The following is a 12543-nucleotide window of genomic DNA, read 5'->3' as shown; positions in this document are numbered from 1 at the left end:
GATGTGATTTCAGCGTGGGAAATGGCACCAGGACTCAGGAGCTCTTGGCTGCCTCCCTGCACGGGGTGGCTGGGAGGAAAAGAAATGCTGCAAGAGAACAGGCTGAATTTTGCCCTTCTCCCCATGCTGGTGTTGAAGGAGGACGAGTATGTTGTTGGGGGGAAAAATACAGTCTCAGGGCGGCAAGTCACTTCCCAGCTCGGGGCTCGGTTCCTGCGGTGCATCTGTATTGAAGCAGCAGCCAGAAATGGCCTTATGAGGGGATTAAAAGGAAAAGGTGCATATTCTTAAAAAAACAAACAAACAAAAACCCCTCTAAGTCCTGGATGAGGATGAGAAAGAGATGGTTTTAAAAAAGCAAATGATGTCACCACATCCCCAAGTCATGCCTGCAGCTCGCAGCAAATGCACTTACCAGTCCACGCAATGCGAGTGTGGGAGCCGGTCCTGAGGACGGCAGCTACACACAAGGGAAAATACAGAGAGCAATGAGTGCCCCAGGGGTCCGTTTGGCATCTGAACTTCAGGAAAACCAAGGCAGGGGGCCCTGCTGGGACTGGGAATGGGCGAAGGCTGGTGCTCCGTGGAAAGCAACTAGAGCATCTGCCTTGACGAGGAACTGGGAAACTCTCCCTGGTCCCCTGGCAAGCAAAGGGGCGCTTGCCGAAAGGCATCCGGGACTTATTACCCCTGCTGGGAAGAGCATATAGGGACCTATTATGGGATGTCTGGGGGGAAGACCAAAGGACTGTGGGAAAAGGGAAGGGTTGAGGTGGCCTGTGGTGAAGGTGGCAGGGAAACCACCACGGGAGAAGAAGGAGAAAGGGGCCAAAGGGTGGGCACCACTCAGGGTGCTTGTTGGGCACATGCCCACCCACCGTGGGTGTCCTGCCTCCTTATTAAACCCTGTTCCTAGCCGCTTTCCTGGGTGAGGAGGTCAGGGTGGGCGCTGGTGTGACACCACAGGTCATGGACAGGTATGACATTGTCCCACATACTTGAGAGGTGCCCCCAGCCCCTGCAAGCCCCCACTGTGCAGCTACAGAGGGGCCACCAGCTGCAAACCGGGCCATAGGGAGCCCGGAGCTCTGGCCGTGTCCATGCCCCTAGGGGAGAAACCCTCCAGGGCTGTTTATTTTGCATTTCAGCCACAGCGAAAGCAGCAAGCGGAGGAGAAAGCAAAATGCACCCGAGACCTTTTGCGGGCAACCGCAAGGATCCACGAGTGAGGGCCAGCTGCGTGTGCCACCGCGGCTCTCCCTGCGTCCCACGCCCTGCCTCGCCGGCGGCATCCCTCGTGGGATGCACCATCGGAAAGGCAGGAATTGCCTGCCGGGGCCTGGAGCCGGGGCTGGAGATGGGGAGCGCATCCCCCGGTGAAAGCCGTGCCGGAGCGCAAGTGCTCCGGTGCGTAATACAGAGAAAACCTCAGCCTGGGGGTTAGTCATTCACGGCTCTCGGTGCTGCCTCGATACCCAACACGAGCGGGCTGGGAGCAGTGATACAGAGAGCCCTGACGATGCCAAACTGCATCCTCAGTGCAGCTCAGGGCCACCCGTGGGCTGCCCCACCAAGGGGCAGCAGCCTCCTGCCCCCTGCCATGTGGGGCACGGGGGTCCGGGCAGTTCTTCTGCAATTCGAGGGGATTTAGTGAGCAGCCAGCTAGCAGCTCCTGGCCTTGCCCTCTTGCCGCCGCGCATCCCAAAGACTGTGCAGCCGATGTTAGGTATGTTAAATAAAACACGGCCATTTCCTTTCAAGAGGCATCATTTGGCAATCTGTCTTATTGTAGATAAAAGAGAAGATAATAACAATAAAAAGAGAAAAAAAAGACCAAGGCAAAAGCCTAAGGAGAGGGAGTTTGGGTCTGCCAGGCCCTTATTGAGCCTACAGCGAACGCTCCGGGCATCCCCCTTGGGTGTCCCCCTTGGAGAGGGGCTTGCTGACTAGTATCAAGGTTACTGGGGACTGTTCCTAGTACGAAAGCTCCTGAACTTGATGCAAGAGGCGGCTCTATTGATGCTTTTTATGATTAAGTTGCTGAAGATATGGCGATTGCACAGGGAGGAGTGACCACACTGTGATTATACTCAAAATAAGCACATGCAGGACAGCCCCAGCCAGTAATATAGGTACTAGATGTTGCAAAAGCGCTAATATAAATTGAAGGAAATCATGAGCAAAACTGACCAAATGGAAACAACAATAGCTAAATGACTGTCAATGGAAAGTCGAGCCCTATATTTTCTCAGAAGTCTAAGCTGGAGGCTATTAAACACAAGGAAAGCACTAGTGAGAAAACAGGGAGAGGAAAGAGCACCAAGTGTCCATAAGGGAGAGGCTATGAAGGTGTAGTACCTTCAAAGTACCTAAGAAGGTGAATTTAATCCCAGTTAGAAATAAGCCTCAAAATAGATGTCTTTAGGCAGAAAAGTTTCACAATTCTGAAGGGGCAGGCAGACCTGACTGCAAGAAAACAGGGCTGGACTGGGATTTGATCAAAGAAAGACTCCAGGCCTGCAGAGAGACTTCATGCCGGTCAAGACACACTTGTTGGCACCAGATCTTGGTTCGTTGTCCAGAACTGCATGCTCAATAGTTAATTTTGCTGAAAGAATTCGACTTAAAAGATGTGTGAAGTAGCATTGCGCATATCCTGGCTAGCAAAGGATGACCCTACAACCCCAACAGAATACTGGGAAAAGAATGGATTGACTCATTTCCTAGAGTAGGAAATGGCACCACATGGAGGTCCTTCTCCTTGGGTTTGGCTAGGATGGGAATGAAGTTCTCTGCAATGAACCATCTGGACATAAGTATAAAAACTTCACTGCTGCAAGAAGCACACGTGACAGTAGGATGGAGGGACGCAGGCAGGGCCAGGCTTGCAGGCAGACGGGATCAGCTGGCTAGAGGACACCAGAAATAATGGTGTAGGATGAAGAGGATCCCGTATCTGCAATGCAGAGGGCATCTGAGTCTTCTGAAGCACGAGGCAGCAAAGCAAAAGGTGTTACTCCATCAAAAACTAAAAGCCATTGACTTGGTAGCTATGTGGGCTTTGTGAAACAATGCTCCTCTCCCCTTACTGCTGTCTCTGCTTGCCCATCTCCCATGTGCTCCTGCTTCATTCCAGCTATTTAATTTGGACCAAGGAAAGACAGTTCTTCTGCCTGGAAACCTTCCCTGAAATCCTGCACTCAATTCCTATCATTGTGTTTACAAAAGAGATTTCAAAGTCTGAGTAAGCTACAGGGCCACAGAATGAGACAAAAGCTGACATAAAACATTATTTTCAGGAGCCGGGTGACTCTCGGACCTCTGTGATGACCAACAAACTCACATAAGGGAGATGAGAGGAAGCGGACAGGCAGGACGAACCACTTAACCCGCCTCTGCCTTCCTGGGACAGCTGGGCCTGGTGCATGACCTGTTTGCACGTCCTCCTAGGGGCTTCTAATCCCCCAGGCACAACTGGGAATGAAGCTAGTTGGGTGCATTTTTTTAAATGAGACCCCTAAAATTGCCATGAGAGCCCTCTAATTATCTCTTTTCCGCTAGACTCCTGTTTCTTCCCAGCAGCAAAATGTCAAAAGATGTACTTGATTTTATCTCCTGCTATCTTCTGGCATGTTGATATGCTTAGGTGTGATTTCCGACCAAAGCGTCCGCTGAGGAAAAAGAAGGGAGCTTGGTATGACTAAGTTCACCCCGACCTTTTAAAGGCGCCATGGTGACCACTCAGCCCCTTCCCACTCAGCACACACATGATAAGTGAAGCCCACCCAGAGGAACATGCACAAGGGGCAATGGAAAGAGATAACGTCCAGGGCCGACATCAGTCAGCAATGGAAAAACTCCCGTAGAGACAAAAAAGGGGTGACAAGTGACCTTCCGAGATGTGGAGAACCTGCTACTCGTCCCGTCTTGGACAGTCCCGTCACTGCCCCTTGCTTGGAGGCTTGAGGGCCATGGCTCTGGGTCACTGCTGGGAGATGCCCCTGGGAAGCGGCCTGCCTTGCATCTCCTGCACCCCCAGGAGCTCCTGCAGCAAAACGCAGCTCCTTCTCCATGCCCCGTGATCAACCTGAAGCTACAGGAAGAGTAAAAAAGAGTAAAAACGAGCAAAAAAAGAGTAAAAAAAGTCCCACTGCAAGATGGGGTATGTCTTTGGGATGTCCCCACGAAACCCAGGGTCGGCACAAGTGTCCATATTTTCATTGGTGACTTCATGGCACTTTCACAATGCTCTCACCCAGCTCGTGCTGTCAGGGGGCTCTTGCCTAACGCAGTCACCCCGCTGGCTCTGCACCTCTGCTGGCAGGAGCCCCCGAAAGCAGCAACCATGTGGCTGGCGGTGGCCGTCGGCCAGGGGCGAGGACGGCACACGCAGAAGTGAAATCTGGGGCTGAAAAGTAGTTCATGTGCTTGAGAAGCACGGGAGCAGCACTATTCATTTATTTTTTTTTTTAACCAGCGTGAAGGAATTGACCCCCTCACTGGGTCTTGTAGCCCTTGGAGGAGCACCCATGCCGTGTGACTGCAGCTCGGTGAGGTCCCCAGGGCCACGCGGCTCCTGCTGCTGCTCTGCGGGGTGGAAAGCAGCAACCTCGTGGCACGAGACTCCAGGGCTCTGCAGCCTAAGCTCGGTGCAAAGCTTAGCTAGGAACACACAGTAGCACCATGTTTTAGACAAGGTTTTTAAAACGCTCATCGCCCTGGGCTGGGAAAGCCCAGAAATGACAAAAAAACACAAACATCTAGCGTGGGGGATACAGTACCGTCGCCAAAAAACCCCAAGCAAACAAACAAACAAAAGCCATCCCTCCAGCTAACTAGCTCCAGTGGTCTCCAGGCCTCAGGAATAAAGCCATTGTGAGCGTTTCCAAGAGGCGTTTCTTAGGAAAAACCACCGACACCTGCACAACCTGTGTCCGCTGCCCGACACCAACAGAGGTGACCGCTGGGTGCAGGCAGCAACAGGGAGACCCAGCGGGGAGGCCACGGCTGGGAAGGGACATGTTTTCCATGGGAGGGCAAGCAAGGGCTCTGAAAACCTCTGCTTGAAGCCACTAGATTTGCATGGCCTCCTAGGCAAGGTAGAGGGATGAGATTCAAACCGCGAAAGACGGTCTGTGCCTAGGTGCTCGTGATGCTGCTGAATTAGCTGGCATCACTTGAAATGCAGCTTTTGCTCCTCAGCACTAGCAGGGCTGTTAACTCGGCCTGAGCGACACTTGCACTGGGAAGGGGGTACAGAAATGACAAGCCAATTTCAGAAACACATATGTGCATCCACACATATATGCACATCTCCTCCTCCCACGTCCAGAGAGCATTTTTCTCTTTTTATTTTAGAAACGACCCCATAAAAAAATCCACAGGAGATGGGCAAGAGACTGTGTCTGGTTCTATGGTGCATATGGGAAATGTGAGAATTATGGGATCACCTTGGTTTGGCCTTCTTAGGTGTCTAGATCCTGCCTCCAAAGTGAGGCTCGCGTTGCGACGGAGCGCTTCCCATGTCCCTTGAGAAACAGTGGGAATTTTGAAAGCTGAATCTTCCTTTTCAGCTCGTTCTCGAAAGGCCTCGTGGAGCAGAGCGTGTTCCCGACACGTCCGAGTGGTCGTGGGCAACTCGGAGGTTATTTCCCGAGAGCAGCACCTGGACACGTGTGAACCTCATGGCAATTTGCTTACCTGGTGCCTGGACTCCCCCTCTCCCTTTGACTTACGTCGACAGGAAATATCCTTGCCTAAATGGAATAGAAAGAAAAAAGAGACAATAAGAACATGACTTCTGCTTCCCCTGCGAGCCGAGGGCATGTCTGGCAGGACCTGGACCTTGTGACAGGTTGAGGGAGAACTTTTTGGGGAAGAGAAACTCTCTGACAACTCATCCCCGAAAGGCAGGCTCACGATAAGCCTCCCAGCGGGCCCGATCGCCGTCGCGAGGAAGCGGCGCCTGACTTGGGTCATGCCATGCTAATTTTCAACAGCAAAAAAAAAAAAAAAAAAGCCTGGCCGAAGCGGCAGGGCCGGACTGCCCCAAAAGAGGGTGCAAAGCACGTCGCCCAAAATGAGTACGAGGAGACAGTCCCGGCTGCAGACCACTGACCTTTACCAGCTCTCCGGCAAATGTCACGAGGAGACAAAGCGAAAGAGATGGTGGAGGAGCGTTTGCTGCGGGGTATAGCAAGAATTGTGCGGTCACGGGGGCTGCAGGAGGGGATGTCACCTGTGCAGGTCTCAGCTCTCACCCTGTGAAGTCTCCTGCAACACGACACTGCTTTGAGGCTGCCCAGGAAAGGTGTGGAGAGATGCACACTTTCTGTTGCCCTCCATGCTGTCCAGCTGCCCAGTATTATCTATATAGACATATATTTCAGCAGCATCATATGCTGCTAAGCAGCATATGATGAAAAGGAGCCCCTGCTGCCGACCTGCCACTGGAGGCTGATAGGAAACCATGGGAAGGCTTGGTGGGGAGAGCAAGGGAGGTCCACGCCGCTGGCAGCTATTGTTTGCAATATCACTTAGCCAGAGATGCGCACACGTAGCCATGAGCAGCATAAACACATCTACTTTCAAAGGGCCTTACTCAAAACTGAACTGGGATGCACTAAATCAGCCCCCACATTCACCAAAAAAAAAAAAAAAAAAAAAAAAAGATAAAGAAAGAAAGAAAGAAAGGAAGGAAGGGGAAATTCAGATTAGTCACAAAGAAGTTCCCCCGCCTGCTTCTCTGTGTGCATAAAGCACTCTCCTGAAGGCACCGTCTTCATTGCACCTCTGCTCCTGGGACAAGACACCACTTGTCCCCGTCCCGACCCCGCTGGGCTGCTTCCCGCAGCGCGCAGAGCAGAGCAGAGCAGCAGACATGGACAAAGCCGCGGACACGGAGCTCAAGAGCCACGAGCATCAGAGGGACCTGGAGAGGGAAGCTGCCGAGAAGGAGTGGAGGAGCTGGCAGAGAGGGCAGCTGCGCAGGAACACGCTGCACCTCGTGTCTGCGGCTGCGCAGTGGGTGCTGCTGCTCGCCTGCTTCATCTACCTCGCCATCGATGCTCTGCAGCTCGCGAAGGTAAGAGCTCGGGCTCATCCCGCTGCCTGCTCGCCTGCAATGCTAGCTGCTTTTCAGCTAAGAGCTTTTGGCTTTTGGGGCTTCTTTTGGGAAAGGAAAAGCCTTTAGGCTTTTTTGGTCTTCTTTTTTAACATCTTCTGCCCTCAAAATAACATCCAGCAAGGGAGGGCTACCTCTCCGGTGATCCCTGTGCTACTCCAGGCTGCAGCCTTCAGTAGCTACTCACGCACATTCTCATTGAAGTGATCACCTGGATGAGCACTTGCTTTCAACAAGGGAAGTTTCTTGGATGAAGACCAAAAAACTCGGTCTCTTGAGCTGTTTTTAAGATGCCCTATGTGCAGGCAGGCATGTCAGAAAGCAGGCGAGTGTGCGACAACCCCAGCAAGAGCTCTGGCCCAGGTCAGGATTCCCCTGTGTGCAAATGTACCAGGCTTTGGAAATAGCCGTATCTGCAGAGGAAAGGAAATATCTCTGTGTGTGCCAACAAGACAAATGCTGATTATATGATCAACGAGACACTTAACTTTTTATAACCTTGTTCCAAGCTCCACACAAATAGCAGAAATACCTGAGGCACAGAATACTTTAGCAAAACTTGCAGCAAATGTATTTTGCTCATTCCCATGTTTGCAGACTGCTGGATTGCCTCTCAGCGGTATTTCAGCACCACTTATGCACTAGCTCCTTCTCCTACCACATCTTCTCCAGGTGCTTTGTAACACTTAAAATTGCTGTGTTTCATCTCAGCAGCATTCACTCTTTCCTCCCATTCAGTCTTGGCAGAGCAGCAAGCCAGTCAAGGGTTTGATGGCCCAGGGCTCTGGGTTCCTTGCTGCTAATGGAAACCTGAAGCTCTCTGCAAGTTATTAAACAGTTAGTGAACTTCCGAGGGAAATCCCTCACAAAAGATAACTCTTTCCATCCTCTTTCTTCTCCCTTCACTACTTGGAAGCCTATGGAGAGGGGCGAGCTTTCCTGCTCTGCTCAGGATGCAGCAATGTCCCTTGTGTCCCACTCCGGCTGTGCATCCTCTCTCTTAATACCTCTCAGTTGGGTAAAAACATCCACTCAAATCCTCTCCATCTAGAGGACGGAGACACTGGCATTGCCACACGTGAGCCTTACAAGCCCAACATGGCAGCAGTCGAGCAGGAGACACAGTCCATGCCTGGAGTTTCCCTTCTACAAGAGAAGTGACTGAAACAGGATGCTCAAGGAGCAGTTAGTGCAGCAGATGAAAAGTCCAGGCTCTGGGAGTCACCAGAGAACCCTTTCAGCTTGCAACCCTTGCTAACCGCAGGCTCAGAACTGCTTTCCAGTATTTTAAGCAGATGACCATGCTCTCCTGATCTGACTGCACCATGCTGGGCAGGAGAAGTCTCCTCGATGGTGCACAGGGGAATTTCATCAGCCCCGATTTACAGGGCTGACCATATAAAAGTGTAGGGAAGAGGCAACTGTGCCTCTGATTTGCCACACAGGGCAGTTTAGGGAGACACTGCCTGGCACTGCACTGTGCCTGCTCCTCCAAGGAGCCATCCTCTGCTCTGCAGGGATGCAGGCTTCATCAATAACTTCAATAGCATGATGTTGGCTGTATTTTTTAAGACTATGTTTGATTAACTGCTGTTGTCTTCAGAGCTCTCAAAAACCCAGAGGCATTCAATAAAAATACAGCATTGATAACATTAAGGCACATGCTCAAGAGATGAACAAGAGCAGCCCAAACTGTGCTTAACAAAAATGGGCAGTGATCTGGTTTTCTGCCACGGTGGGGCTTGGAGAGCATGCCTCAGCTGCAATTTCCTAATGAGCTGCAATGAAAAAAATGCTGGTGATAGCTTCTGCATCTGCAACGCTTATGCTTCCATGTCTCCTGGGATAGCTTCCATGCTAGCTGGGTGGGATAAGGCCAAGGCCAGGCCACCCTGATGGAGCTGCAGGGTGTGAAGCTCCCTAATGACAAACACATATGATGTGAAAGTCCCCAGCTGGTTTGGAAGCCTAAAGGCTCCTAATGATCTCTCACAAGAAGGACTTTTGCCTGCTAAGAGCAGGAGAAAGGGCAGGAGGAGTGATTTTGCAGAAATTTAACATGGATAAGGAGCCTGTGGCCATAATCCTAGTATCTCCTACTATCTCCTGGTGTAGAGAAGGTATGAGCCACTGGCACAGCATAGTAGGCTGCAGTCTGTGTGATACCAGAGTGAGGCACGTGGTTTCAAGGGTCCTCATGGTCAGACATCTTGCGAGGGCCCCCTGAGATTTGCTCTTTGGGCAACACGAACCCCCTTCCCAAAACTTCTGCCTCCTGACACTCCTCTAGAAACTGCTGGATAATCATAGATATGAGATCCTTGGGAATCACCTCAACAAATCTCATGTCTGGGGATCCTGAATAGGCATAAACGGTGTGCAAATGATGCAGGAAAAACTAAAGTGGTTGCTGAGGAGTCTGTCTGTGGCTTGGGACCCTCCTGGCATCCTTTCCTGCACACCATGTGAAGAAGAGTGAAATGGGGGTGATGAGCTTTGTTACTAGCTCACCTGGTCCCTCCCACTGCTAGAGGTGAGTTCTTCCCTCTGCAAGATCTGATGGCAGCTGGTTGTAAAGAGCTTTATGCCTTCATGGTGAGCAGAATAAAGACTTAGACCATGTGCCTCAGCAGCAGCAGAGTCGCTGCTCTTACAGCTGCAAGGTTGCCACCTAACCCATCCACACAGCCCACTGTCACCTGCCGTACAGCCTGGTGGCCAGGCAGGACCGGCTGCGAGGGATGCTGCCTGCGGAAAAGCAAAGCGGCAGGACCTCGGCAAAAGCTCGGCTCTAGCAGCGCTAGAGGGTGCCAGAGGAGGCCTTTCCCGCTGCCCGCACCCGGCACCCACCTCGCGGCCGCTCCACTCCGCTGGGACAAGGCCCTGTGTCCGGAGCTCCATGTCCCTCCATGTCCAGGCTGCTGCCTCCGGCGCTCCTCCAGCTGCTCCGCTCCTCCATCAAACAAGGCTAAACACATAAAAATCTGCCCAGGGTGCCTCTGGCAAGGTCGTTTTCTTCCCCTGGGAAGCCTCTGGCATAAAGAAGGAAGAGAAAAGGGGCCGGCGAGCCTAACCTTTCACTCTGTAATCAGGCAAGACGCCGAGGACTTGTGGTTGTGAAGCGACTGCAGATTCGGGCCTCCTGTGGTTAAGATGAGAGATGGGTTTGAGATGCAAAGTTCAGATTTAAAAAAAAAAAAAAAGAACCCAATCTAATACACACGTGTGGCATTTTGCATATCTGATTCTGCACTCGCCTTCACTTTTTCTGCTTCGCTCATGAGACGCAAGTCACCTTTGCGGGCACCTCCGGCGAGCCGCCTCCTGCGGCAGCCCCGTGCGACGCGTTTCGGGGTTAACACCGCCCGGAGCGGCGGCGAGAGCGGGCGCGAGGCCGCGGGGAGCGGTGCCGGTGCCGGTGCCGGTGCCGGTGCCGGGCCCGCCCCGGCGCGCCTGCCCGCCGCCGCCACGCGCCTCTCTCCCTTCTGCTTTGCAGCCCGCCGGCGACCAGGTCCCGTGGAGCCACGTCAAGTTCACAGGTTGGTGGGGCGCCCGGGCGGCGGGGAGGGCGGCTCGCGGCTGCCCGCGCTTCCCCACGGCTCCGTGTCCGAGCCCGGGGCTTTGCGGCCCCCGAGGAAGAGGCCGGGAGGGCGGTCGGGTGGCGAGACGGGCGGAATCTGCCCTGCAAGTCGGCCGGGACGGGCTCTTCCTTTAGATGCGGCTTAGACTGCATCTAAACACAAACCTGCGCTTGGAAAGAGTAAGAAACGTATTTTCGAGAATTATCTCCTTTTTCTTTCTTTTTTTTTTTTTTTTTTTTTTTTTTTTTTTTGAAATAAGAAGTTCCTGGCTTATGGAAAATGTGATTTCCTGGGCAGCAGCGTTGCAGAGCAGAGGGGGCAGAGCTCGGCATGCCAAGCGGCACTGCCTATTATGCCCAGTGACATCCCTCTGTAAGAGAAAAAAAAATATTAAAATACATAAATCCTGCTTAAAAAACAGCTGATGGTTACACCTTCAGTGGAGGTACTGGTAGCAGGAAGTGTAACCTAATATTGTACAGAAAAAAAAAAACCCTCATTTTCTTAGAGAGAATACTTGGGAAAATTGGCCCGAGCCAGGAGAGGCTGCTTTTCCTGGCAGGAGACCTCTGGTAAAGTCTTTGTATCAGTGTCCTCAGTGTCTCGGCCACACACATTCCCAGTCCAGTTCAGAGTAAGGTCACTGCTCATTCCTGGAGGAAACCTCTCACACTGCATCCTGGCTTTAATTTTCCCTCCATCTGCTCTCTCTTATTGTGCTCCTTCCTCTTCACTCTCTAGGCTGCACTTTCATGATGTCTTAACTGAAAACAGCCAAAGATACGGATTTCTGTTATTAACATCTCCAGATAAAGCTCTTTTTCTTTTCCTTTCAGCTGTGGTCACTTTTCCATCTTCTTGATTACTGCTGTTATTTTCTGTTCTTTTGAGGAACCTGTGCTTCCTGAACGCGGGGGATGCTCTACATACATGTCTGTATTTTTATGAAGGAAATACAGGAAATAGTGCCTAAGCAGAAGCACATGGGGATAATTCACATGAACTGCAACTATAGTTCAAAACATGCAACTTGCTCAGGATTTATTCTCTATTTCACACTCTTCCTTTACTATATTTTTCCCACCCTTTCCTCAGTCAGTCTTTATAATAACCACCCCATCTCAAGAAGTCACTCACCTTCACAGAACTGCCTTTGCTTTCTTCCATTCCAGGTAAAAGCGTCAAAGGAATTGCCATAAACCTCAGTGCCGAGAGAGGGTCTATTCCCATCAGAAACGGCTCCATCATTATTCCGTGCGATGGCCTCTACCTGGTGTCCTTGAAGGGTGATATCAGTTCCTCCGAGCTGGACAAAAAACACTCATTAAAGCTGATCCTGGGGAAAAATGGTGATGAAAACAGTGGAGCCCTCTGGGAGCAAACTCTCCAGCACAACAGCGAGACAGTCTATCTCATCACGGTCTTCTACTTGTTTGCTCCATGCAACATTGCCCTGTGGACCAACACCAACGCCACCATCACGGATTTGTCCTTCAGCCTTGTGCTACTAAGTCCCATCTTCTACTGCCTCCGGTAGAAGATGACATGCTAAAAAGGTAACACGTAAAGTACGGCTTTTCCTACCACCAACACCAAACTAGAGACAGCTACCAATACATCCACCTGTGGGAGTCTTGTTCTTGCAAGCTGTACTTGTACCAGAAGACTAGTTTAACCTCCCATCTTGGGGCTATGGAAAGTCTCAGCTGGAGTAAGATACGTCACATTGCAAATGAGCTTTACACAGTGCATGCCGTGTTTCTCTCTTTGGAGCTCTGCGCACTTATTTTGCGATCTACGATTGATCTTCCTAACACTGGAGAAAACACTGGATGTGTG

General features: G+C 51.5%; 1 protein-coding gene across 1 annotated transcript; it reads left to right on the top strand.

Moving 5' to 3' along the window:
- The first annotated feature begins 6880 nt into the window (after positions 1–6880).
- Positions 6881–12241, top strand: TNFSF4 (TNF superfamily member 4). The gene is made up of 3 exons (XM_026043825.1): positions 6881–7084; positions 10620–10662; positions 11877–12241. Exons 1-3 carry the CDS (start codon positions 6881–6883, stop codon positions 12239–12241), a joined length of 612 nt encoding a protein of 203 aa, XP_025899610.1.
- Positions 12242–12543: the final 302 nt, after the last annotated feature.

The sequence above is a fragment of the Nothoprocta perdicaria genome, unplaced genomic scaffold, assembly GCF_003342845.1.
Source record: "Nothoprocta perdicaria isolate Ctin4 unplaced genomic scaffold, notPer1 scaffold_34, whole genome shotgun sequence".
Classification (NCBI taxonomy): Eukaryota; Metazoa; Chordata; class Aves; order Tinamiformes; family Tinamidae; genus Nothoprocta; species Nothoprocta perdicaria.
The sequence above is the reverse complement of the archived record's forward strand: the minus strand, read 5'-3'. Positions and strand labels throughout refer to the sequence as shown.

Coding starts and splice junctions, on each gene's coding strand:
- TNFSF4 (XM_026043825.1), top strand. CDS start 6,881: ATGGACAAAGCCGCGGACACGGAGCTCAAGAGCCACGAGCATCAGAGG. Junction 7,085..10,619: donor ATGCTCTGCAGCTCGCGAAG/GTAAGAGCTCGG, acceptor TCTGCTTTGCAG/CCCGCCGGCGACCAGGTCCC. Junction 10,663..11,876: donor GAGCCACGTCAAGTTCACAG/GTTGGTGGGGCG, acceptor CTTCCATTCCAG/GTAAAAGCGTCAAAGGAATT.